This window comes from Oncorhynchus clarkii, chromosome 30 (genome assembly GCF_045791955.1).
Source record: "Oncorhynchus clarkii lewisi isolate Uvic-CL-2024 chromosome 30, UVic_Ocla_1.0, whole genome shotgun sequence".
Classification (NCBI taxonomy): Eukaryota; Metazoa; Chordata; class Actinopteri; order Salmoniformes; family Salmonidae; genus Oncorhynchus; species Oncorhynchus clarkii.
Window position 1 is genome coordinate 7,062,347 of NC_092176.1, and position 25,808 is coordinate 7,088,154.

General features: G+C 41.7%; 1 protein-coding gene across 1 annotated transcript in view; it reads left to right on the forward strand.

Annotated features, from left to right (window-relative positions):
* LOC139389990 (mediator of RNA polymerase II transcription subunit 27-like) overlaps positions 1-22,487 on the forward strand; it is a 100,738-nt gene extending 78,251 nt beyond the window's left edge. The window contains exons 5-8 of the mRNA XM_071137057.1: positions 4,409-4,516; positions 7,623-7,664; positions 16,205-16,282; positions 21,551-22,487. Of these exons, the coding sequence (XP_070993158.1) occupies positions 4,409-4,516; positions 7,623-7,664; positions 16,205-16,282; positions 21,551-21,685 (363 nt within the window). The 3' untranslated portion in view covers positions 21,686-22,487. The remainder of the gene's footprint in view (positions 1-4,408; positions 4,517-7,622; positions 7,665-16,204; positions 16,283-21,550) is intronic.
* The last annotated feature ends 3,321 nt before the right edge of the window (positions 22,488-25,808 follow it).

Genomic DNA, 25,808 nt, shown 5'->3' on the forward strand with positions numbered 1-25,808 from the left:
AGGTTTTACAATTGCCCTTGGTCTCCCATTCTCCCGACGTACAGTCCGTACTGGGCCTATTTAATTGAAGTGTTTATGGAATTAAATGTTATTCTTAGCTTCTTATTGACTTGTGAGTTACAAAATCATCTGACCAAAACTTTGTCAGTTACCATCTTTTTTTGCGGAATAGGCCTAATAGAGAAATACAAAAAAGGCTACCAAAATTACCGAAAAGTTTACTAAGAAGGAGAATTGATTTGGATTTGTTGTAGCTGAAGAGATTGGTGACTGTTTATCAGGCATGAGAGATGGAAGCCTGTCCGGTGTGCTTTAGTCAGTCAGTCAGTCAGTCAGTGTGGATGAGCCTCAGGGCCTGGCCAGGCCTGAGCAGAGAACTAGGGCCCGCCTCTTTAAAAGGCCTGTCGTCAGTAATGGATTCTCCCTTTGAGCACCTGTCTTGCTGAGGAGCGAGCAGGCCGCCGGAGAGACATGGCAGCCTTTTGAGCCTACCTGACACCGCTGAATTTAATAAGCCCAACCGCTAAAGAAGGGGAAATGTGTGTTGCTGAGGCACCCTAATGAAATATGATTGGATGCGGATGGGTTTTCTTGACATGTTTAATCACGTCTAATCCTCACTCCTCTGAATTTAAAAGGGCCGTGCAGGTCTGCACTATTCAAAGTGTTCAAAGTGTATTTTGGTGTCATCTCTCTGAAGGTCTTTTGGAGAGACAGGTCTTTGTATGCACTGCTCTTAGTAGTGGTTCTGGGTTGATCGACAGTTTAACCTGACTAGACGAGATCGTCTTCCTGCATGGCCAGCCAAAGTCGGCTTTCTTCCTCTTTTCCTGCATGAGTAAAAGGGTAATTTTACTTAGTTAGCCTCGTACTGTTTGGTAACCGTCACTGTCTTTTACTTGTCTGTGCTAAGACACTAAACAGGAGGACGTTTCTCTCCTCTCTAAACTGAACTCGATGTGTTCAGGCACTCCTCGAAATGAGTTTGACGATCACCTCTCCAATTAGCAGGCTTAAAGAGCTCTGGAAATGACAAGCCTTTTACAGAAGCCTCTTAGGCCATCTAACCAGCCGTCTTCTGCGGGGAAACAAATACTATTCAATGGTGATATTTTCCTCATTAATGGATTTATTCATTTATGCATGGAGGATCGTTAGATTCTCTGTCATCGGACTTAAAAAGTGTCCTTTTGTTTCTTATTTTGGCGTGTAGAACAATCCATCAAGTCAAATGCTTTTGAAGTTTTAGACAATGCTGGGGGTTTTCCTCACCGCACAAATTCAAATACCAAACCTCTTACTATTCTGCCATGAACTGAAACTCTGGTCAGCTTCCATAGGATTTAGAGCTAGAAAAACATATAACTGGTCAACTTTTGGCCATTGCAGATGTCTTGGTAACACTTCATTTTGCGGTACTCTTTCCACACTGTCTGATATTATCAGGAAATTATATGGCAACAAATGGATAGGCTAGAATTCAACACAATTAGTAAATTGTACCAAAGAAACAAATAAGTAATACATTGGTTAGCCCATTACTGTATAATTAACATGTAGGCCTACCATACGTTTTCAGCCTTCAAAACCATTTCTACACAGTGTTCTCAGTTTAGCGGAGCCTAATGAAGACAATTTACAGAGAATGCTACACAATTTTTGTGAAAATGTTTTATTTGTCTAAAAAAATTACATTTTCCTTGAACTGTGTACTCAGACTAGGCTGTAGGTATACCATATCAGCTCGCACAGACATTCTCTACACAATGTTCTCAGCTTAGGAAGCCTGATGAAGACTCTTTTGAACATTACACTATTTTTAAGAAAATAGATTATTTGTAGATTATAGCCTAATATCCAGGTAAATATCTGGTAATATACACTACAGTTCAAAAATTTATGGTCACTTAGAAATGTCTTTGTTTTTGAAAGAAAAGCCCCAAAAATGGTCCATTTAAAATAACATCAAATTGATCAGAAATACAGTGTAGACATTGTTAATTTTGTAAATTACTATTGTAGCTGGAAACGGCAGATTTTTAGGCGTTATCCCATTATCAGCAACCATCACTCCTGTGTTCCATTGGTACGCTGTTAGCTAATCCAAGTTTATCATTTTAAAAGGCTAATTGGTCATTAGAAAACCCTTTTGCAATTATGTTAGCACAGCTGAAAACTGTTGTTCTGATTAAAGAAGCAATAAAACTAGCCTTTAGATGAGTTGAGTATCTGGAGCATCCGCATTTGTGGGTTTGATTACAGGCTCAAAATGGCCAGAAACAAAGTCCTTTCTTCTGAAACTCATCCGTCTATTCTTGTTCGGAGAAATTAAGGCTATTCCATGTGAGAAATTGCCAAGAAACTGAAGATCTCGTACAATGCTGTGTACTACTCCCTTCACAGAACAAAGCAAACTGGCTGTAACCAGAATAGAAAGAGTGGGAGGCCCCGGTGCACAACTGAGCAAGAGGACAAGTACATTATAGAATCTAGTTTGAGAAACAGACGCCTCACAAGTCCTCAACTGGCAGCTTCATTAAATAGTACCCGCAAAACACCAGTCTCAGCGTCAACAGTGAAGAGGCGACTCCGGGATGATGGCATTCTAGGCAGAATAGCAAAGAAAAAGCCATATCTTAGACTGGACAATAAAAAGAAAAGATTAAGATGGGCAAAATAACACAGACACTGGACAGAGGAATATTGTAAAAAAGTGTTGTGTACAGACGAATCTAAGTTTGAGGTGTTCGGATCACAAAGAAGAACATTCGTGAGAAGCAGATTTATTTATTTTTTTATACTGTAGGAGTGCTTGACACCATCTGTCAAGCATGGTAGGGGCAATGTGATGGTCTGGGGGTGCTTTGGTGGTGGTAAAGTGGGAGATTTGTACAGGGTAAACAGGGTCTTCAAGAAGGAAGGCTATCACTCCATTTTGCAACGCCATGCCATACCCTGTGGACGGCGCTTAAATGGGAGCCAATTTCCTCCTACAACAGGACAATGACCCAAAGCACAGCTCCAAACTATGCAATAACTATTTAGGGATGAAGCAGTCAGCTGGTATTCTGTCTATAATGGAGTGGTCAGCACAGTCACCGGATCTCAACCCTATTGAGCTGTTGTGGGAGCAGCTTGACCATATGGTATGTAAGAAGTTCCCATCAAGCCAATCCAACTTGTGGGAGGTGCTTCAGGAAGCATGGGGTGAAATCTCTTCAGATTACCTCAACAAATTGACAACTAGAATGCCAAAGGTCTGCAAGGCTGTAATTGCTGCAAATGGAGGATTCTTTGACGAAAGCAAAGTTTGAAGGACACAATTATTATTTCAATTAAAAATCATTAATTATAACCTTGTCAACATCTTGACTATATTTCCTATTGATTTTGCAACTAATTTCTTGTATGTTTTCATGGAAATCGAGGACATTTCTAAGTGACCCCAAACTTTTGAACGGTAGAGTACGTAAAATAAACTACCACTGAGTATTAAGACTTTTGTTTTTTTATTGAAAACAATGAATGTGTACTTACTACTTAGTGTATTTTGTAACCTGTAACCTCCATTGCCACATCGTTCTTGTCTCTCTAAGGCGTTGTTGCTCAGTTCATGCAATGTCATACAGTCTTCCGTTGAATCCAACTGATTTGGCTTGTTTCAATGAGAGAGTTTCTCAGTCACCATCTCATTCTCATGTTTGAGTGGAGTCATGAAAAGAGTTGAAGCCCTCCCAAACACTGTGCTCTCCCTGTCAGTCTGGGACGGTGTTCCCCGCCCACTCGCCAACTGAACCAGAGCGCTGCCTGGGATGAATAATTCAGGCTGGGTAGAGCAGGCGATAAGCACCGCTGTTTTGTTCTGGGGATGCTGCCGATGTTTGAACAGATTTGACAAATAAAGAGGGGGCTTTTCTCCTATCATGCTCCCCTTCTTCCCCCTTTCCTCCCCCACCTCTCTCTCTCTCTCTTCCCCTATCTCCAGTACTTGCAGTGGGAAGTCCAAAAGAGGCCGATTTCAACTGTGTCTCATTCTTATCCCGCTGCTCATATACAGAGATACCCAAAGACCTCAAGTCAAAGCCCTCTGTAAGCTTTCCTTATCCTTCAAAGATCAAGGTCAATGTCTAACACAGGCACACTCTGCAGCTCAGCAATTCTGTTTGTCAAGCACGTGTCGGATGCAAAGAGGTGTCTGCTCTTTTCCAAGGTTAATTCACAGGAAAGGTTGCGTACAGCAAGCCTATTGGGCCATCCAGTGGAGAGCACTGTAGGTTGTAGGTTACCCACCGCCTCAAGGGGAAAGAGAAGGGGAGAGAAGGCTAAGCACATTTCTTTGGCATGGTGGTAGACTGAACCGTGCTGAATTTGTCATTATCTCTTCCTCTCTGTTGTCTCTTCCTTTTAGGTGACATTGGGGAAAGTGCTGAAAACCATTGTGGTGATGAGAAGCCTGTTCATAGACCGGACCATCGTGAGAGGATTCAACGAGAACGTGTATTCCGAGGATGGCAAGGTATTGCTTTGAATGGGAGGTTTTTGCCCAAACAACTGGATTAAGTAGTACTGCATGTGATAGTGAGGTGCAACCTTCTCTCCATTGCAAAAATACAAGTACAGTATTTTTTTACTTGACATAAGAGGCGTCATACTAGGAATACAGTGCCTTCTGAAAGTATTCAGACCCCTGGATTAAATAAAAACAATTATTCAGCAATCTACACACAATACCCTATAATAACAAAGTGAAAACAGGTTTGTAGACATTTTTGCAAAAAAAAAAAAAAAAGGAACAAAAATACCTTATTTGCGCAAGTATTCAGACCCTTTGCTATGAGACTCGAAATTGAGCTGAGGTGCATCTTGTTTCCATTGATCATCCTTGAGATGTTTCTACAACTTGATTGGAGTCCACCTGTGGTAAATGCAATTGATTTGACATGATTTGGAAAGGCACACACCTGTTTATATAAGATCCCACAGTTGACAGTTAATTTCAGAGCAAAGACCAAGCCATGAAGTCGAAGGAATTGTCCGTACAGCTCCTAGACAGGATTGTGTCGAGGCTCAGATCTGCGGAAGGGTACCAAAAAAGGTCTGCAGCATTGAAGGTCCCCAGGAACACCTCCATCGTTCTTAAATGGAAGAAGTTTGGAACCACCAAGACTCTTCCTAGAGCTGGCCGCCCGGCCAAACTAAGCAATCGGGGAAGAAGGGCCTTGGTCAGGGAGGTGACCAAGAACCCGATGGTCACTCTGACAGAGCTCTAGAGTTCCTCTGTGGCGATGGGAGAATCTTCCAGAAGGATAACCATCTCTGCAGCACTCTACCAATCAGGCCTTTTATTGTAGAGTAGCCAGACGGAAGCCACTTCTCAGTAAAAGGTACATGACAGCCCGCTTGGAGTTTGTCAAAATACACCTAAAGACCATGAGAAACAAGATTCTCTGGTCTGATGAAACCAAGATTAAACTTTTTGGCCTGAATTCCAAGAGTCACGTCGAGAGGAAACCTGGCACAATCCCTACGGTGAAGCGTGGCGGCAGCATCATGCTGTGGGGATGTTTTTCAGAAGCAGGGACTGGGAGACTAGTAAGAATCAAGGCAAAGATGAACGGAGCAAAATACAGAGAGAGATCCATGATGAAACCTGCTCCAGAGCGCTCAAGACCTCGGACTGGGACAAAGGTTTACCTTCCAACAGGACAACGACCCTAAGCAAACAGCCAAGACAACGCAGGAGTGGCTTTGGGACAAATTTCTGAATGTCCTTGAGTGGCCCAGCGAGAGCCCAGACTTGAACCGAATCAAACGTATCTGAAGAGACCTGAAAATAGCTGTGCAGCAACGCTCCCCATCCAAACTAACAGAGCTTGAGAGGATCTGCAGAGAAGAATGAGAGAAACTCTCCAAATACAGGTGTGCCAAGCTTGTAGTGTCATACTCAAGAAGACTTGATTCTGTAATCGCACTGATGCTGTAATCACACTAAGTACTGAGTAAAGGGTCTGAATACTTATTTACATATTATGTTCCAGTTTTATTTATAAATTAGCAAACATTTCTACAAACAAGTTTTTGCTTTGTCATCATGGGGGTATTGTGTGTAGATTGAGGGGGGGTGGGGAGATTTAATCAATTTTAGAATAAGACTGTAACGTAACAAAATGTGGAAAAAGTAAAGGGGTCTGAATACTTTCCGAATGCACTGTATATTATCTGTACACATCCAGTCCTCTTGAGAGTTTCCTGGGTACCATGAATGTGTCTCTCTGGGCTATGTTTTCAAAGTGTTTTCAAAGTGACCTCATATAGCCTCTCTATCGAACGTTTTTGTTAGAGGGCTGACGGTTTCCAGCTGCTAACGTAAGAGTATGCAATCCAGGGTCTGGACCTACAATCCTCATTGTCAGTTTTCTGTTGGCACTGTTGAATCATTTAGATATGACGGCTTCCTTCATCACTCTCTCACATGAAAAGCTTGTAAAGGATGGGAGACATTGGCTTTCCTCTATGATTTCCCGTCTGTCAGATTCTACATTAGTCCCTCGTTCATTTTGAATATGGCTCTGTGTTGGTGTTTCGCCCTCACTCCCGGGACTCTTTGAACTGACATGAATATGAGGAGGCCATCAAAGCCACAGAGAACTAGCACTGTTAATTAAGCCAATGAATGGGAGACTTTTGAACCTCCTGCTACAACAGTGTTGTCTGATGTACTCAATTGTGTGTGTGTGTGTTCATGCATGTGTGTTTACAATCAAGCTTTTACATATACTGCCACACCTAACCAGGTACTTTATAGAGATAATCTGCTCCTTGGAAAATGTTTTGTAGTCCAGACATTCCCAAAGTGCCACCTAGGATGACTTAGACACAACAGCAGCAGCCAGGGTTTAGTTTAGGGTGTCTTGCCTCGTCTGCTCCATCCCTCAGGGTCCACCATCCCCATTTCTGCCATTTTCTCCACTAATTATCATATTGTAAGAAGCAGCAGGAGCCGCAAGCTGAGCCTCCTAGCGTACAGAAAGAGAGAGGAAAAGGGAGAAGGAAAACTGCACTATCAAAGGAGGGCTTCAAAGACTATCTAAGGCATCTCTTGGGTAATTTGCGATCCTGTATCCTTCCCCCTTCAAAGGGTCTCTGTGTGTCGGGAGTGGGTAGAGGGACAGAGGGGGATCGAATCCGATTTCTCTAATAAATGCTGACACCAGGCCTGTTTGATATTAGATTCAGGGGAGCGTTTTGATTTGTTAACGCCTTTGAAAGTGTTTGGACAACCTTCACACAATCTCCTGCCCACCTCTCCTCATTTACTGTAGGACCATGCACGCCAGAGGACAGTAGGGCGGCAAGAAGAGAGGAATCATTTGAACGAAAAATATAGACCTGATCAAAACCCCAGAATGTAATGCTAATGAATGGTATCACAAATACCAAGAGAAAGTTGTTGGCGTTGTCAGTCTTGATGATGACGAGGACAACATGTTTACTCCAATCCCATTGTTCTGAACTCACCAAAGGAACACTTGGTGTGATTTGCATCATATACAACTGAAGAAAAGAATGTGTAATGGTTTGAAAATGAATAATGGCAATCATTTCTCCTTTTCTCTCCTCAGCTGGATATCTGGTCGAAGTCAAACTATCAAGTATTTCAAAAGGTGAGACCTTATCTTTGTGTTCACCCCATACTGAGGTGCAATGCACACTTGGCAGGCGCCAACCTGAGGAATTCATGAATAGTCACGTAGGTCTCCATATTGTGGTCCAGTCGGTCTCTCTCTCGTTGGGCCACCTGTCCCTGTGTGTTGTTCTCTCTCACTAGTCATACCAAAATATACTCGGTTTCCTGTTGGATTTCATTTTAAACTGAAACCACTTTGCATCATAATCAGTTCTGGCAAGCATACGGAGGTTATGAGTCGTCTTCACTCCCCTCCCTCATCAAATCTCAACAGGCAGGGGCATGGCAGCCTAAGGGCAGCCAACCGCCACACACACACACACACACATACACACACCAGTGATGGCGATGAAGCCAACATGAATAGTAAGAGAGCACACAAATGTGTCTTTCATAGAGAATTCTCAATTGTATGTTTATTTCTATTATCTTCTTACTTTTAACGTTCGATCAGCTTTACTGTTGCAGATAGATTGTGGCTTCCATCAATGTAATTGTCTGCATAATTTCCAATCCCCCATATATTTTTGGGTAAGTAGATACAGTACCAGTCAAAAGTTTGGACACCTACTCTTTTGGCCACCTACACCTACTTTTTTTTAATAATAATAGTGAAGACATCAAAACTATGAAATTACACACATGGAATCATGTCGTAACCAAAAAAGTGTTAAACAAATGTTAGATTCTTCAAAGTAGCCACCCTTTGCCTTGATGACAGCTTTGCACACTCTTGGCATTCTCTCAACCAGCTTCACCTGGAATACTTTTCCAACAGTCTTGAAGGGGTACCCACATATGCTGAGCACTTGTTGGCTGCTTTTCCTTCACTCTGCGGTCCAACTCATCCCAACCATCTCAATTGGGTTGAGGTCAGGTGATTGTGAAGTACAAGTAATTTGATGCAGCACTCCGTCACTCTCCTTCTTAGTCAAATAGCCCTTACACAGGCTGGAGGTGTGTTGGGTCATTGTCCTGTTGAAAAACAAATGATAGTCCCCCTAAGCGCAAACCAGATGGGATGGCGTATCAGTGCAGAATGCTGTGATACCCTTGCTGGTTAAGTGTGCCTTGAATTCCAAATAAATCACTAACAGTGTCACCAGCAAAGCACCCCCACAACATCACACCACCTCCTCCATGCTACATGGTGGGAACCATACATGCGGCAAACATCCGTTTTCCTACTCTGCATCTCTCAAAAACACGGCTGTTGGAACCAAAAGTCTCAAATTTGGACTCATCAGACCAAAGGACATATTTCCACGATCGAATGTCCATTGCTCGTGTTTCTTGGCCCAAGCAAGTCTCTTCTTCTTATTGGTGCCCTTTAGTAGTGGTTTCTTTGCAGCAATTCAACCATGAAGGCCTGATTCACAAAGTCTCCTCTGAACAGTTGATGTTGAGATGTGTCTTTTACTTGAACTCTGAAGCATTTATTTGGGCTGGTAACTATAATGAACTTATCCTCTGCAGCAGAGGTAACTTTGGGTATTCCTTTCCTGTGGCGGTCGTCATGAGAGACAGTTTCATCATAACGCTTGATGGTTTTTGCGACTGCACTTTAAGAAACTTTCAAAGTTTTTGAAATGTTCTGCATTTACTGACCTTCATGTCTTAAAGTAATGATGGACTGTTGTTTCTTTTGCTTATTTGAGCTGTTCTTGACAAAATATGGATTTGTTTTTTTAGGGCTATCTTCTGTATTACCACCCCTACCTTGTGACAACACAACTGATTGGCTCAAGCGCATTAAGAAGGAAAGAAATTTCACAAATTAACGTTTAACAAAGCACACCTCATGAAGCTGGGTATGAGATGTAAATTGTCATGATGTCAATGTAAATTGTCCGGTGGTGATTAAATGAATTGTTCAGCATGGTTTGGGGGTAGATGCTGTTGAGGAGCCTTTTGGTCCTAGACTTTGGTACCACTTGCCGTGCGGTAGCAGAAATTGGTCTGTAACTTGGGTAAATCGAGTCTCTGACAATTTTATGGGCTTTCCTCTGACACCGCTTATTATATTGGTCCTGGATGGCAGGAAGCTTGGCCCCAGTGATGTACTGGGCCGTTCCTCTGTAGCGTCTTACGGTCAGATGCCGAGAAGTTGCCATACCTGGTGAGGCAACCGATCAGGATGCTCTCGATGGTGCAGCGGTAGAACCTTTTGAGGATCTGGGGACCCATGCCAAATCTAGAAAAAATGTGTTGTCGTGCCCTCTTCACGACTGTCTTGGTATGTTTGGACCATGATAGTTTGATGGTGATATGGACACCAAGGAACTTGAAACTCTCTACCCGCTCTACTACAGCCCTGTTGATGTTAATGGGGGCCTGTTCGGCCTGCCTTTTCCTCTAGTCCACGATCAGCTCTTTAGTCTTGCTCACATTGAGGGAGAGTTGTTGTCCTGGCACCACACTGCCAGTTCTCTGACCTCCTCCCTCCTCCCTATAGGCCATCTCATCTTTGTCGGTGACACTGTCGTCAGCAAACATAATGATGGTGTTGGAGTCGTGTTTGGCCACGCAGTCGTGGATGAACAGGGAATACAGGAGGGGACTAAGTACACACCCCTGAGGGGCGCTCCAGTGTTAACCTCTAGCACTTAGCCATCCCGGATCCGGGATCGTGAATACAGCCTCAAGCTCATTACCATAACGCAACGTTAACTATTCATGAAAATCGCAAATGAAATGAAATAAATATGCTAGCTCGCAAGCTTAGCCTTTTGTTAACAACACTGTCATCTCAGATTTTCAAAATATGCTTCTCAACCATAGGAAAACAATCATTTGTGTAACAGTAGCTAGCTAGCGTAGCATTTAGCGTTAGCGTTAGCATTCAGCAGGCAACATTTTCACAAAAACCAGAAAAGCATTCAAATAAAATAATTTACCTTTGAAGAACTTCAGATGTTTTCAATGAGGGGACTCTGTTAGATAGCAAATGTTCAGTTTTTCCTGAAAGATTATTTGTTTAGGAGAAATCACTCCGTTTGGTGCGTCACGTTTGGCTACCAAAAAAAAACGAAAATCCAGTCATCAAAACGCCAAACTTTTTTCCAAATTAACTCCATAATATCGACTGAAACATGGCAAACGTTTAGAACCAATCCTCAAGGTGTTTTTCACATATCTCTTCGATGATATATCGTTCGTGGAAGTGTGCTTTCTCTCCTGAATCCCAGGAGAAAATGCCCGCACCTGAAGATTACGCACCAATTTAGACAAAGGACACCGGGCGGACCCCTGGAAAATGTAGTCTCTTATGGCCAATCTTCCAATGATATGCCTACAAATACGTCACAATGCTGCAGACATCTTGAAGAAACGACAGAAAGGGCAGACTCGTTCGTGGTGCATTCACAGCCATATAAGGAGACAATGGAAAACAGAGCTTCAGAAATTCTGCTCATTTCCTGTTTGAAGTTTCATCTTGGTTTCGCCTGTAGCATGAGTTCTGTGGCACTCACAGATAATACCTTTGCAGTTTTGGAAACGTCAGACTGTTTTCTTTCCAAAGCTGTCAATTATATGCATAGTCGAGCATCTTTTCGTGACAAAATATTGCGCTTAAAACGGGCACGTTTTTTTATCCAAAAATGAAATAGCGCCCCCATAGACTCAACTGGTTAAGGATAGGCATTGCAGACTTGTTGTTCCCTACTCTACCACCTGGGGGGGCAGCCTATCAGGATGTCCAGGATCCAGTTGCAGAGGGAGGTGTTTAGTCCCAGAGTCTTTAGCTTAGTGATGAGCTTCGTGGGCACTATGGTGTTGAACGCTGAGCTGTAGTCATTGAACAATATTCTCACACAGGTGTTCCTTTTGTCCAGTGAGAGAGGGCAGTGTCGAGTGCGATTGAGATTGCATCATCTGTGGATCTGTTGGGGCGGTATGCGAATTGGAGTGGGTCTAGAGTGTCCGGGAGGATGCTGTTGATGTGAGCCATGACTAGCCTTTCAAAGCACTTCATGGCTACCGACGTGAGTGCCACGGGGCAGTAATCATTTAGGCAGGTTACCTTCGCTTCCTTGGGCACAGGGAGTATAGTGGTCTGGGTTTCCCTTTGTAGTCTGTAATAGTTTTCAAGCCCTGCCACATCTGATGAGCATCAGAGCCGGTGTAGTAGGATTCAATCTTAATCCTGTTTTGACGCTTTGCTTGTTTGATGGTTCGTCTGAGAGCATAACGGGATTTCTTATAAGAATCCTGATTAGTCTCCCGCTCCTTGAAAGCGGCAGCTCTAGCCTTTAGCTCGATGCGGATGTTTCCTGTAATCCATGGATTCTGGTTGGGATATGTGGGGATGACGGCATCGATGCACTTATTGATGAAACCGATGACTGAGGTGGTGTATTCCTCAATGCTTTTGGATGAATCCCGGAACATTCTGTGTCTGTGCTAGCAAAAAAGTCCTGTAGTGTAGCATCCGTGTCATCTGACCACTTCCTTATTGAGCTAGTCACTGGTACTTCCTGCTTTAGTTTTTGGTTGTAAGCAGGAATCAGGAGGATAGAATTATGGTCATACTTGCCAAATGGAGTGCGGGGGAGAGCTTTGTATGCATCTCTGTGTGTGGAATAAAGGTGGTCTAGGATTTATTTTTTCTGGTTGCACAAGATTGGATCTGGGCCTGTTCCAGTGAAAGCAGGATATCCTTCTCGTCAGACTCGTTAAAGGAAAAAGTTTCTTCCAGTCCGCGGTGAGTAATCGCTTTTCTGATGTCCAGAAGTTATTTTCGGTCATAAGAGATGGTAGCAGCAACATTATGTTCACAATAAATTTTTATGAAAGTTACGCAAAAAAAAATGGCACAATTGGTTGGGAGAATGTAAAACGTCAGCCATGTTCTTCAGCGCCATAACAATTATCCAGCGTTGTTTTGTGTGTCAGTTCATAAACAATGTGCTGAAAATCTCTTCCCAACTATTTTTGCCATCTATATGGCACATCTGTCAATTTTGGGGTCCTTAAATTAAACTTTTATTCGTCTTTATTTAAATGTCATGCAATAAAATGCAAATTAATTACTTAAAAATCATACAATGTGATTTTCTGCATTTTTGTTTTAGATTCCGTCTCTCACAGTTTAAGTGTAGCTATGATTAAAAAAATGACAGACCTCTACATACTTTGTAAGTACGAAAACCTGCAAAATCGGCAGTGTATCAAATACTTGTTCTCCCCACTGTATACAGTGGGACAAAAAGTATTTAGTCAGCCACCAATTGTGCAAGTTCTCCCACTTAAAAAGATGAGACAGAGGTCAAACGTTTTCTGTAAATATTCACAAGGTTTTCACACACTGTTGCTAGGCTTTGTTACTTTGGTCCCAGCTCTCTGCAGGTCATTCACTAGGTCCCCCCGTGTGGTTCTGGGATTTTTGCTCACCGTTCTTGTGATTATTTTGACCCCACGAAGTGAGATCTTGCATGCAGCCCCAGATCGAGGGAGATTATCAGTGGTCTTGTATGTCTTCCATTTCCTAATAATTGCTCCCACAGTTGATTTCTTCAAACCAAGCTGCTTACCTATTGCAGATTCAGTCTTCCCAGCCTGGTGCAGGTCTACAATTTTGTTTCTGGTGTCCTTTGACAGCTCTTTGGTTTTGGCCATAGTGGAGTTTGGAGTGTGACTGTTTGAGGTTGTGGACAGGTGTCTTTTATACTGATAACAAGTTCAAACAGGTGCCATTAATACAGGTAACGAGTGGAGGAGAGAGGATCCTCTTAAAGAAGAAGTTACAGGTCTGTGAGAGCCAGATATCTTGCTTGTTTGTAGGTGACCAAATACTTATTTTCCACCATAATCATCTCATCTCATCTCTCTCATCTTTTTTAAGTGGGAGAACTTGCACAATTGGTGGCTGACTAAATACTTTTTTGCCCCACTGTATATATTAAATCAACATTTTGGTTTTTATCAATTACTATATTTGAGTTTAACCATAATATTTGTTGTAATATATTCTGTCTTTTCTGTTGAATTAACCTTTCTAGCGGAACCCCTCGACAACATTCCGCTGAAAAGGCAGGGCGCGAAATTCAAGATAGGAGTCACAAAAAGCAGAAGTATAGATAAAATGAATCACTAACCTTTGATGATCTTCATCAGATGACACTCATATGACATCATGTTACACAATACATGTATGTTTTGTTCGATAATGTGCATATTTATATCCAAAAATCTCAGTTTACATTGGCGCGTTACGTGCAGTAATGTTTTGATTCCAAAACATCCAGTGATTTTGCAGAAATACTCATAATAAACATTGATAAAAGATGCAAGTGTTATTCACAGAATTAAAGATAGACTTAACCTCTATTCAACCGCTGTGTCAGATTTTTATTTTTTTTTACTTTACGGAAAAAGCATAATCTGAGAAGGCCCTCAAAACCCAAGACAGCCAGAGGAATATCCGCCATTTTGGCGTCAACAGAAGCTAGAAAAAACACTATAAATATTCACTTACCTTTGATCTTCATCAGAAGGCACTCCCAGGAATCCCAGTTCGACAATAAATGACTGATTTGTTCCATACATTTCCATAAAGCCCATCATTTAGTCACTTGTTGTTAGCTTGTTCATCCCAGTCATCCATCTTCGTGAGACGCGAGCACTTCCTCCAGACAAAAACTCGAAAAGTTCCATTACAGTCCGTAGAAACAAGTCAAATGATGTATGCAATCAATCTTTAGGATGTTTTTAACATAAATCATCAATAAGGTTCCAATCGGAGGATGTCATTGTCTGAAGAAAAGCATTGGAACAACAGAAAACTCTGTCGGGAGCGCTCATCATGAGACCGAGGCTCTCTGCCAGACCACTCACTCAGAGCTATTATGAGCCCCTGCTTTATAGTAGAATCCTCAAACCAGTTTCTAAAGACGGTGACATCTAGTGGAATCCCTAGGAAGTGCATCCTCATTCATATCTCACTGGGATTTCAATAGGCACTGTTTTGAAAATCGATTACTCACTTCCTGTTTGGATTCTTTCTCAGGTTTTTGCCTGCCATATGAGTTCTGTTATACTCACATACATCATTCAAACAGTTTTATAAACTTCTGAGTGTTTTCTTTTCAATGCTAATAATAATATGCATATATTAGCATCTGGGACAGAGTAGGAGGCAGTTCAGTCTGGGCACGCTATTCATCCAAAAGTGAAAATGCTGCCCCCCTATCCCAAAAAGGTTGAAGTTGCAACTAACTTTCTATGGCTTGTTTTAAAAATAGCAATATTTTCAAATAACCGAAAGTGAGAGGTTGTAATCTGAATAAAAGGGAAAAGGTCATTCTTGAACATGAGGTGAGATATTCTTACTAATCTTCTAGAGAACCAGTTCGGATTTAAGTATAACTTTTGAATGACTAAAGCTTTTAGTGAGAGGTCTAATGGTTTAATATTTCATCATTTCTGCAATCCGAAATTCATATTCATGATATAAATAGGCACGTTTAATTTTGTCTGGCTTGCCGTTCCAAATAAAATGTAACCTTCTTTGCTCAAATAATTTAAAAAACAAGTTGCTAGGTGTATGCAAGGTCATAAGCAAATAGGTAAACTGGGATATGACTAAAGAGTTAATCAGGGTGATTTTCCCACAAATAGACAGGTATTTTCCTTTCCACGGTAGCAAGATCTTATCTATTTTTGCTAACTTTCCATTAAAATGTATTGTAATGGGAGAATTTCTTTCTTTTAGGATATAAATACAGAGTATGTCCACTTCACCCTCAGACCATTTTATTGGTTAACTACAGTATGTTTATTTCTTGATCTCATCCTAATGCAAACAGACCCTGTCTGATGGGGAGGGAGTGCATTTTTCATTGCACTGGCAAGGTCTGACTTGTGACCGAAGCCTCTTACTTTGTTACCTGTCCAGTCATATACCTTACATCTTCTTTGGGAATAACTTTTCCCCCCGGTTTTGATATGTTTTCCTTGCGCATGTACTGTACTGCCTGCCATGTGCTAGTAATAGCCAAAAACTCGCCATGCGTCTCCAGATGGTCAAAATGCAATAGCAATGGACATATTGACTGGACACAGCAACAATTGTCAGAATAACTTGGTTCATCAAAGTTACATAATAAATGGGCACATATAATTGCATGTGGGATGAATATTAGATTTTGATCAAAATATTAAGAATAATTAGACGCCTAGTCACTGCCAAGTGAATGTGTAGGAGGGAGAGATTGGTACAGTATATTCTATGATTAGGATTGCTCCAGGATTGCTCCCTGCGCTGGTCTAGCAGACTTCTATTAGTTATTTAGAAAGTCGAGTAATGATTGCTCAGGCCTTGAAAACATGTTTCACTTGACAGCTTTTATTGATTAAGTTATGTAGTACTCACTTGCTCATAAAATCATATTGAATTGAAAAAGAACTGGCAGACTTAATGTGATTGTATTGTCTCAGGCTTAGCAGAGGGAATTGGAATGTTTACAAATATTCAGCGACAATGTGATTTTACAAGCCCTGTTTTTTTTCTCTAAGGTTACGGATCATGCCACTACTGCTCTGCTGCACTACCAACTCCCCCAGATGCCCGACGTGGTGGTACGTTCCTTCATGGTGAGCACATTCACAAAGCAAACCCTCTACATAACCCACTCCCACCCTGTGACTGAGCTCCACTACTTGATAATCTACTCTGTCTTTGGTCCCATATCTTCACCATATGCACATAGCCGATGGATTGCACTCGCATTGCTGTCTCTAGGCATCTTATCACACCTACAGTACTGTTACAGTGCCTGCTTTTGATTGAAAGCTCTGTAACAAATTTTTGAGGAAAGGGTTAAATACTGTCAGGCTATTACTGGATACAGTACCTTGCAAAAGTATTCATCCCCCTTGGTGTTTTTCCTATTTTGTTGCGTAACAACCTGTAATTTACATTTATTTTTATTTGGATTTCATGTAATGGACATACATAAAATAGTCCAAATTTGTGAAGTGAAATGAAATAAATAACTTGTTTCAAATTCTAAAAAAGAAAAAACTGAAAAGTGGTGAATGCATATGTATTCACCCCCTTTGCTATGAAGCCCCTAAATACGATCTGGTGCAACCAATTACCTTCAGAAGTCACATAATTAGTTAAATAAAGTCCACCTGTGTGCAATCTAAGTGTCACATGATCTGTCACATGATCTCAGTATATATACACACACCTGTTCTCAAAGGCCCCAGAGTCTGCAACATCACTAAGCTAGGGGCACCACTATGCAAGCGGCACCATTAAGACCAAGGAGCTCTCCAAACAGGTCAGGGACAACATTGTGGAGAAGTACAGATCAGGGTTGGGTTATAAAAAAATATCCAAAACTTTTAACATCCCACAGAGCACCATTTAAATCGAAAGAATATAGCACCACAACAAACCTGCCAAGAGTGGGCCGCCCACCAAAACTCACGAACCAGGCATGGAGGGCATTAATCATAGAGGCAACAAAGAGACCAAAGATAACCCTGAAGGAGCTGCAAAGCTCCACAGCTGAGATTGGAGTATCTGTCCATAGGACCACTTTAAGCCGTACACTCCACAGAGCTGGGCTTTACGGATGATTGTCCAGATAAAAGCCATTGCTTAAAGAAATAAATTAGCAAACACGTTTGGTGTTCACCAAAAGGCATGTGGGAGACTCCCCAAACGTATGGAAGACGGTACTCTGGTCAGATGAGACTAAAATTGAGTTTTTTGGCCATCAAGGAAAACGCTATGTCTGGCGCAAACCCAACACCTCATCACACCGAGACCACCATCACCACAGTGAAGCGTGGTAGCAGCATCATGCTGTGGGGATGTTTTTCATCGGCAGGGGCTGGGAAACTGGTCGGAATTGAAGGAATGATGGATGGAGCTAAATACATGGAAATTCTTGAGGGAAACCTGTTTCAGTCTTCCAGAGATTTGAGACCGGGACGGAGGTTCACCTTCCAGCAGGACAATGACCCCAAGCATACTGCTAAAGCAACACTCGAGTGGTTTAAGGGGAAACATTTAAATGTCTTGGAATGGCCTAGTCAAAGCCCAGACCTCAATCTAATTGAGAATCTGTGGTATGGCTTAAAGATTGCTGTACATCAGCGGAACCCATCCAACTTGAAGGAGCTGGAGCAGTTTTTCCCTGAAGTATGGGCAAAAATCCCAGTGGCCAGATGTGCCAAGCTTATAGAGACCTACCCCAAGAGACTTTCAGCTGTAATTGATGCAAAATGTGGCTCTACAAAGTATTGACTTTGGGGGGGTGAATAGTTATGAACGCTCAAGTTTTCTATTTTTTTAATAGAAAGAGGAGGAAGGGAAGCACTACTAAGGTACACAATAGTACATTTTGGTAGATAGAAAGTGCTCTTTGGTAAAAGGGGTAAATTGGTCATCAAAAAGAAAGGAGGACCAAGGCACTCTTCATATAATTCATTAAAATGTCTTTATTAGTATGGCATGTTCAATAGAAACAAAGTTTTTTTTTTTAACCAACGCGTTTCAGCTGCATGGCCTTCGTCAGGGAGTACAAAAAAAAGAGGAATTACAAGGTCCTCTTTTTAACAGCTTATCAATTAGCCCTAATTGGAAGAGGGAGTGGTTACACAATTGATTGGACACACCTAGTAAGCAATACTATACACATTGAAATACTGTAGCTATGTTATCATAAAAATACAACTCCAAACTAGAAGTATCAGAACACTAACACGTCTCTTTGTCCTTCCAATGTAGAACACCTTGCACTGTGGACATTCCAATCTATAGATGACATGGGTGGTTTTGCAGTTAATGAAATGCTTGACGTAATACTCCATTTTGGAAGCTGTGTCAACAAAATACTTCTTCTGTAAAATATTACTGCAATGGTTGCAATGGTTACATTTAAAAGAGCCCTTTTCTGTTCTTGTATCTTATTTCTTGTTTGTTTCAGAATATATTGCATCTTCAAAGTGGTAGGCATCTTTGCTTGACATCATGGGAAAATCTAAACAAATCAGCCAAGACCTCAGAAAAAAAATTGTAGACTTCCACAAGTCTGGTTCATCTTTGGGAGCAAAAATCACCAAATGCCTGAAGGTACCACGTTCATCTGTACAAACAATAGTACGCAAGTGTAAATACCATGGGACCACGCAGCCATTATACCGCTCAGGAAGGAGACGCATTCTGTCTCCTAGAGATTAACATATTTTGGTGTGAAATGTGCAAATCAATCCCAGAACAACAGCAAAGGACCTTGTGAAGATGCTGGAGGAAACGGGTACAAAGTATCTATATCCACAGTAAAACGAGTCCTATATCGACATAACCTGAAAGGCCACTCAGCAATGAAGAAACAACTGCTACAAAACCACCATAAAAAAGCCAGACTACAGTTTGCAACTGCACATTTAAAAAAAAAAAAAAAACTTTAACAAATTCTTATTTTCAATGACAGCCTAGGAACAGTGTGTTAACTGCCTGTTCAGGGGCAGAACGACAGATTTGTACCATGTCAGCTTGGGGATTTGAACTTGCAACCTTTCGGTTACTAGTCCAACGCTCTAACCACTACGCTACCCTGCCGCCCCATGGGGACAAAGATCTTACTTTTTGGAGAAATACAAATACAAAAATACAACTGTTTGGCCATAATGACCATCATTATGTTTGGAGGAAAAAGGGGGAGGCTTGCAAGCCAAAGAACACCATCAAATCAAAATCAAATCAAATTTATTTATATAGCCCTTCGTACATCAGCTGATATCTCAGTGCTGTACAGAAACCCAGCCTAAAACCCCAAACAGCAAGCAATGCAGGTGTAGAAGCACGGTGGCTAGGAAAAACTCCCTAGAAAGGCCAAAACCTAGGAAGAAACCTAGAGAGGAACCAGGCTATGTGGGGTGGCCAGTCCTCTTCTGGCTGTGCCGGGTGGAGATTATAACAGAACATGGCCAAGATGTTCAAATGTTCATAAATGACCAGCATGGTCGAATAATAATAATCATTTGTGTGATAATCATGCCAACCGTGGTGCACTTCACAAAATAGATTGACATGAGGAAAGAAAAATTATGTGGATATATTGAAGCAACATTTCAAGACATCAGTCAGGAAATTAAAGCTTGGTCTCAAATGGGTCTTCCAAATGGACAATGACCACAAGCATACTTCCAAAGTTGTGGCAAAATGGCCTAAGCACAACAAAGTCAAGGTATTGGACTTGCCATCACAAAGCCCTGACCTCAATCCTATAGAAAATGTGTGGGCAGAACTGAAGAAGCGTGTGCGAAAAAGAAGGCTACAAGCCTGACTCAATTACACCAGCTCTGTCAGGAGGAATGGGCCAAAATTCACACAACTTATTGTGGGAAGCTTGTGAAAGGCTACCCGAAACGTTTGAACAAGTTAAACAATTTGAAGGCAATGCTACCAAATACTAATTGAGTGTATGTAAGCTGCTGACCCACTGGGAATGTGATGAAAGAAATAAAAGCTGAAATAAATCATTCTCTCTGCTATTATTCTGACATTTCACATTCTTAAAATAAATTGGTGATCCTAACTGACCTAAGACAGGGAATTTTTACTAGGATTAAATGTCAGGAATTGTGAAAAACTGAGTTGAAATGTATTTGGCTAAGGTGTATGTAAACTTCCAACTTCAACTATTCACACACATTTCCTCCTCTGCCCCGCTCCTGACAGCATGTGCTGCTGCAGGGAGGGGGGCTTTGCTAGGCAACCAAAGACTGGTTTGCTACAACACCTTGCTTGTTTCAGCAAGGTGAAACAAAGTTTCATCATGTTGTAAAAACTTAATGTTACCGCAGAACAGACTCAACCGCACTAATGCCTGGCTATCCTGTCTTCAGTCATCTGTTTGTTCCACACGAAAAGAATGACAGGTATTTTATTTTCATGGCAGTCTTCATCCATAACCACCAGTTATGCAGTAATTGTGCCCGCCCTACTTGATGTTTTTAAATAGCCCTACTGTCCACTCTGCAGATCTGTGCTCTTAGTGCTGAGGTGAGGGAGATTAATTAGCCACTCCGGTGTTGGAGACCTATTCTGATCTGGCCTGGCCGGGGTGTGGTGGCTGGGTCCAATCAGACAGATCAACGGCTCGGCTTCAAGGGCAACACCCGGGCGCCTCCATTACAAGCCTGTCCTCGTTTACAACTTGACTCTGTCTAGAAAGACATTAGCACAATGTCTGCAATCAATCCTGTTTAAAGGAACAGTTGGCCTCGGTCCCGTCTTAAGTAGCCTCTAAGCAATAACACAAATATGGCTTCTTTGCACCTGTTTTGCAGTTGCTATTCCATAGGCTTTGCACATGCATTACTCTCTACTTACCTTTAACCATAGTGTTCTCGTCGCAGCGCTAACATGAGATTGTTGTAATGGGTCTTTTCTCATGCCGCCCAATGAGGGTGGTGATCATTACGCTGGCCGGTGATGAATCGAGGAGCAGGTTTTTAATCCTGCAGATGGATGGTGCCAGTGAATAGGTTTGACAGGTGTGTGACTGTGTGAGGGAGGTCTGGCAGTGTTGCTGGCTGGGGCCGACTGATGGGCTGGGAGAGAGAAGGGGGCCCGAGGATGTGGAGAGACTCCACTCACACCCCTGGGTGGATCGACCACAATCCCCACATTGGTGCTCTGTGTCTCTGTCCTCCTCGCTCTCTATCTCTCTCTCTCTCTCTCTCTCTCTCTCTCTCTCTCTCACCATGTCAGCTCATATGTTCATCAAAATAGCCCAACATTTTATGTTTTACTAGAATCAGTCTATTGGTGAGTCCTTCTGAGAAATATATCACTGTCTTCCTGCCTGAATTTCCCTTTTCTTTTCTCCTTGTCAGACCTGGCTAAGAAGCTACATCAAGCTGTTCCAGACCCCGTGTCAGCGTTGTGGGAAGTTTCTGCAGGAGGGCCTTCCCCCGACATGGAGAGACTTTCGTACCCTGGAGGCATTCCACGACACGTGTAGGCAATGAAGAATCAGCGGGGGGGAAGTTCAATTGGAAACTGTTCTGACACCCCATCTAATAAGACTTCACCTGCTCTTCAACCTCTGCCTACACTGTTCATGTAGGAATCAGCACTGTTGTTTATGGACTGTATGTCACTGCCTTATAGTCCTCCTCCAGGTTGAATGGGCATCAGGAAGCCAACTGGGTTGGAATGGGAGGGAGAAGGGATCTAATCAAATATGCCAAGACTGCCACGATTGGCTCTTCCTCCCTCATTGACACATAGGGCTGAGGCAGTAGTGGCAGTCCCGGTGCTTTGATTTGAATTTTGTTGTTGTCCTCCCACTGTGTAGGATGATGTCATATTAATGTGTCTACTCACGTTTAACCCAATCTCACACGTTAACCCAATCTCACAGCTGTCCAAATGTTTGCCATATAATAAATTGTTCAGTGCTCCTGCTCCAGCCCCCTGGTTGTGCGTAACCTTCTTATTTAGGTTCTGCACAACCAGAACTTCTCCAAATAATAATAAAATAAGTTATTTTTCAGCAAAGTTAGAGCGAACACATGTATGGCCCAAATATTGTGCAGTTTGTTTGGCATTGTGTTGTATCCCTTTTGTACAGGAGCTGAGTTTAATATTTCATGAACCATGCTGGATATGTGGAGGAAAAAGGCTTTTTTTTGTGAGGTGGGAGTTAAAAAGGCAAGTGAAGGGAATTGCTCATTTTGTAGAATTAGGCGGCACTTTACACTTTCAAAATAATCTGTGCTCTTTTTTGATAACCACTGTCTAAATAAAGTACAACATTTTGTTTAATAGTAGCCATCAGTGTCATCTTATTTTAAGCTTTTGCGGGATGGAGAAAATGGTTTTCCCAATTCATAACACAACCAAATATGAATACTTTTGAACATCTCTAGTCTTGTTCATCAACTTTTAGATAGACATTACCCATGCATTTCATCATTCGTGGGACTCTTTGTGACTCTGAACAGCAGTTTTTTGTCAAGGATCCTTGGCTCGTTGTCAAAGAGCATACAGTCAAATGCAGTGTACATTTCTTTGACTACACGCAATACTGACATTCTGAACCAAGGTATTTTAAGTCACGGATACACCGCATACAAGATTCTCTCCTAACTAAAAACTTAGTTGCACACTTTTGAGGGAAAACAATATGTGTTTACAAGAGTGGTTCAGATTGCATGAAGCATGAAATTGGAATGGGCCTTTTGTATAGTAACCTTTCCAGCACAATAGGGACATCATGCTGTGTCTCTTCTGTACAGGTTCCCTTCTGGCTTTCCAGCTCTGAATTATTGATTTTGTTTATGTTACTTTGTAGAATCAGCCACTGGAAGAGCTAGTCCGATTAAGCAGAATATGAATAATGGTGATAAAAGTGTACTGTTAGTATCCATCTCCTCCATAGGACAGCAGGACAGGACTGTGGGTATGTGTCCGTCTGCTTGTTCTGTCCATCCATCCATAGGAATTAGTCGATGCTACATTCAGAGAAGCTCCAAACACCCCTTCCCTCCAATTTATTTGCTGTGTGAAATAGCCATCGAGCCTTCATCAGAGTGTAATAGTGTGATTGATTGGCAGAGTAGGGCGATGTGGGGAAAAGAGAAATGTACCAGGGCCGGTGGCTAAAGAAAGCCCAGCTGATTCATTCCCTCTAGTCGAGTGTACAGTCAAGCCCAGTGTAGCCCACTTGTTCTTATTATCGCTCTCAATTATCTTAGCATTCTTACACATTCAACTTGTAGTCTGCACAGGGGCACGTTTAGTAACAAACTTAGTGAATGTAAAATATTTTATTCTGTCAATGACATCAGTCAAGTACGCCTAGTACTCAATAGGCTCTATAACAAACCTAAAGCAATGGTAAATCGTAGCACTGGTGGTAGCACTATAGGTTTGTGGTTGTGTCCAAAATGTTTTGGATATTTTCACAACCAGAATTATGGGCGCAATAGCTGGCGGTGGTGTGAGGGCTGGGTAATGATTAATAAACAAGTTGTAAATGTGTCGAGGCTTGACCCCTTACTGGCCAATCATAACGTGCTCCACGTCTAAATGTGTGGTTGCTACAAGTTGTGTTTATTTGGATCCCCATTAGCTTCTGTAGAAGCAGCAGCTGCTCTTCCTAGGGTTTACAAAAAAAAAAAAACATGACCAGCAACAAAACATTGATAGACAAGGACAGACACACATTTAAAATACAACAATATACAAATAATACAACTAAAAAATAATGTGTTTGTGTGTGTCCCCTCACAGTCCCCACTGTTCCATGAATTGATGCTTGAGTAATTGGAGATGGAAGGGAGTTCAACACGATCATGACTTTGTATGAAACTGCATTGCCGTGATTTTGTTTTTCCAGAGTCCCCTGGTGGCATGTCTTGTGGGGTATGTATGGGTGTCTGAGCTGAATGTTATTTGATTATACAGACAATCTGGAATTTTCATCACAGTAATATGTATAATAAAAACTAGAAGAGAAGCAGTTCATCTCTTGTGAACCCAACTAGGAAAGACTGGCATGCATGTTGTTGATGTTAGTTCTGTTTTGAGCCAGGGGCTATTCATGATAAATATCCATTTGGGTAACAATGAAGTACCTTACTGTAATTGTATTCCATAAAAATGGCCAAAAAATAAATACAAATTGCTTCTTAGCAAAGAGCAATTTTTCAAGCAACAATTTTGATAGGACCGTCTGGGAGAGGTCTAAGTTGGGAGGGAAAAACTACCGTTATTGGCAGAGAAGTTTGGAACTCTTTCTTATTAGTCTATTAAAGTTGAAATATGTAACTTTTTTCATTCTCATTGAAAGCAAGTCTAAGAACGGTAGATATTGTTCTATGTGCACTATTTCTATACTGGTGATGTCACCAGGCAGGTCAAAACTCCATCCCACCAAAACAGGCAGAAATTTCAGGCAGTGTTTTCAAACAGGTCTTAAAACGAAAGGGCATTTTCACAATTTGAAATGATTATTCCATCCTCATAGTGTTGATTGCACTGGTCCTTTTAAGAAAGACCAGAACTAGATGGAGAGATGAGTGTGATGTACAGAGGAAAGTGGCAAGCGGAGGACCTGGGGATAAAATCCCAACGTTACCATTAGACCAGAGTCTGGCACTCTGGGTAGCTACAGTTGAAAAACACAGGCTTGTGAATGTCATTTTACGTTTGGAAAACAGACTCACTCCTAATAATGAATCATGGAAACATAAAATGGTACAGTGTATTATGATAGTTTGCACTAACTGGTGTTGCAATCTGACTTGTCTGATTGAACACCAGAAGAATACTTTTCTAGTGAATCTGAACTATTTTGGTAACTCTGTTAAAAAAAACAGAAAGTAACAACAATCATTTCTTAGCATTATGTTCTATTCCGCTAAACTGCACAGAGGAATATTGTGTGAAAGAATTGTTTATTTTGTCTTACCTCTTTGCTAATGATGAATTTGTGTGTGTTATTTCTGCAAATCCCATGTCACAATCTGCTCCCAACCTGAGTATTCAAACAAATGAATTATTCAGGATGTTTACCTGCCCCCATTCTGACTTCTGCCCCTCTTTGTAATGAGAGAACTCTAAAAGCTAACAATTAATTTCCAATGTTTTACCTAGGTTCCCAGTTCCCCAGAAACGTTTCATTAGAACTGTTTCACTTCCACTCAAGTTTCCAAATAGTACGATCAGTTTGTGTCGTCATTCATCAGAATGACCTAAAGTGATTAGCAACATAGATATAACTCTACTCAGTGTTTGGGAAACAGACTCTCTTCATCCCCCCCGCCATAGTGGAAAAATTAAACCTTCGCGGAGAAGTGCGTGTTTTCATGGATGGTGGTACCTGTAGTGGTACCTGTAGCCAACGGAGTTCCCCTTTCAGAGTGTTCTATAGCAGTTGGTAAGGTGCAATTCTATGAGTTTACATGCAGAAGGAGTCGTAGAAAACAACCTAACAAGCTAAATATATACAGTTAACTGCCAAAATAAAGGAACACCAACATAACGTGTCTTAATTGGATGTGGGGCCTCCACGAGCCAGAACAGCTTCAATGCATCTTGGCATAGATTCTACAAGTGTCTGGAACTCTATTAGAGGGATGCGAC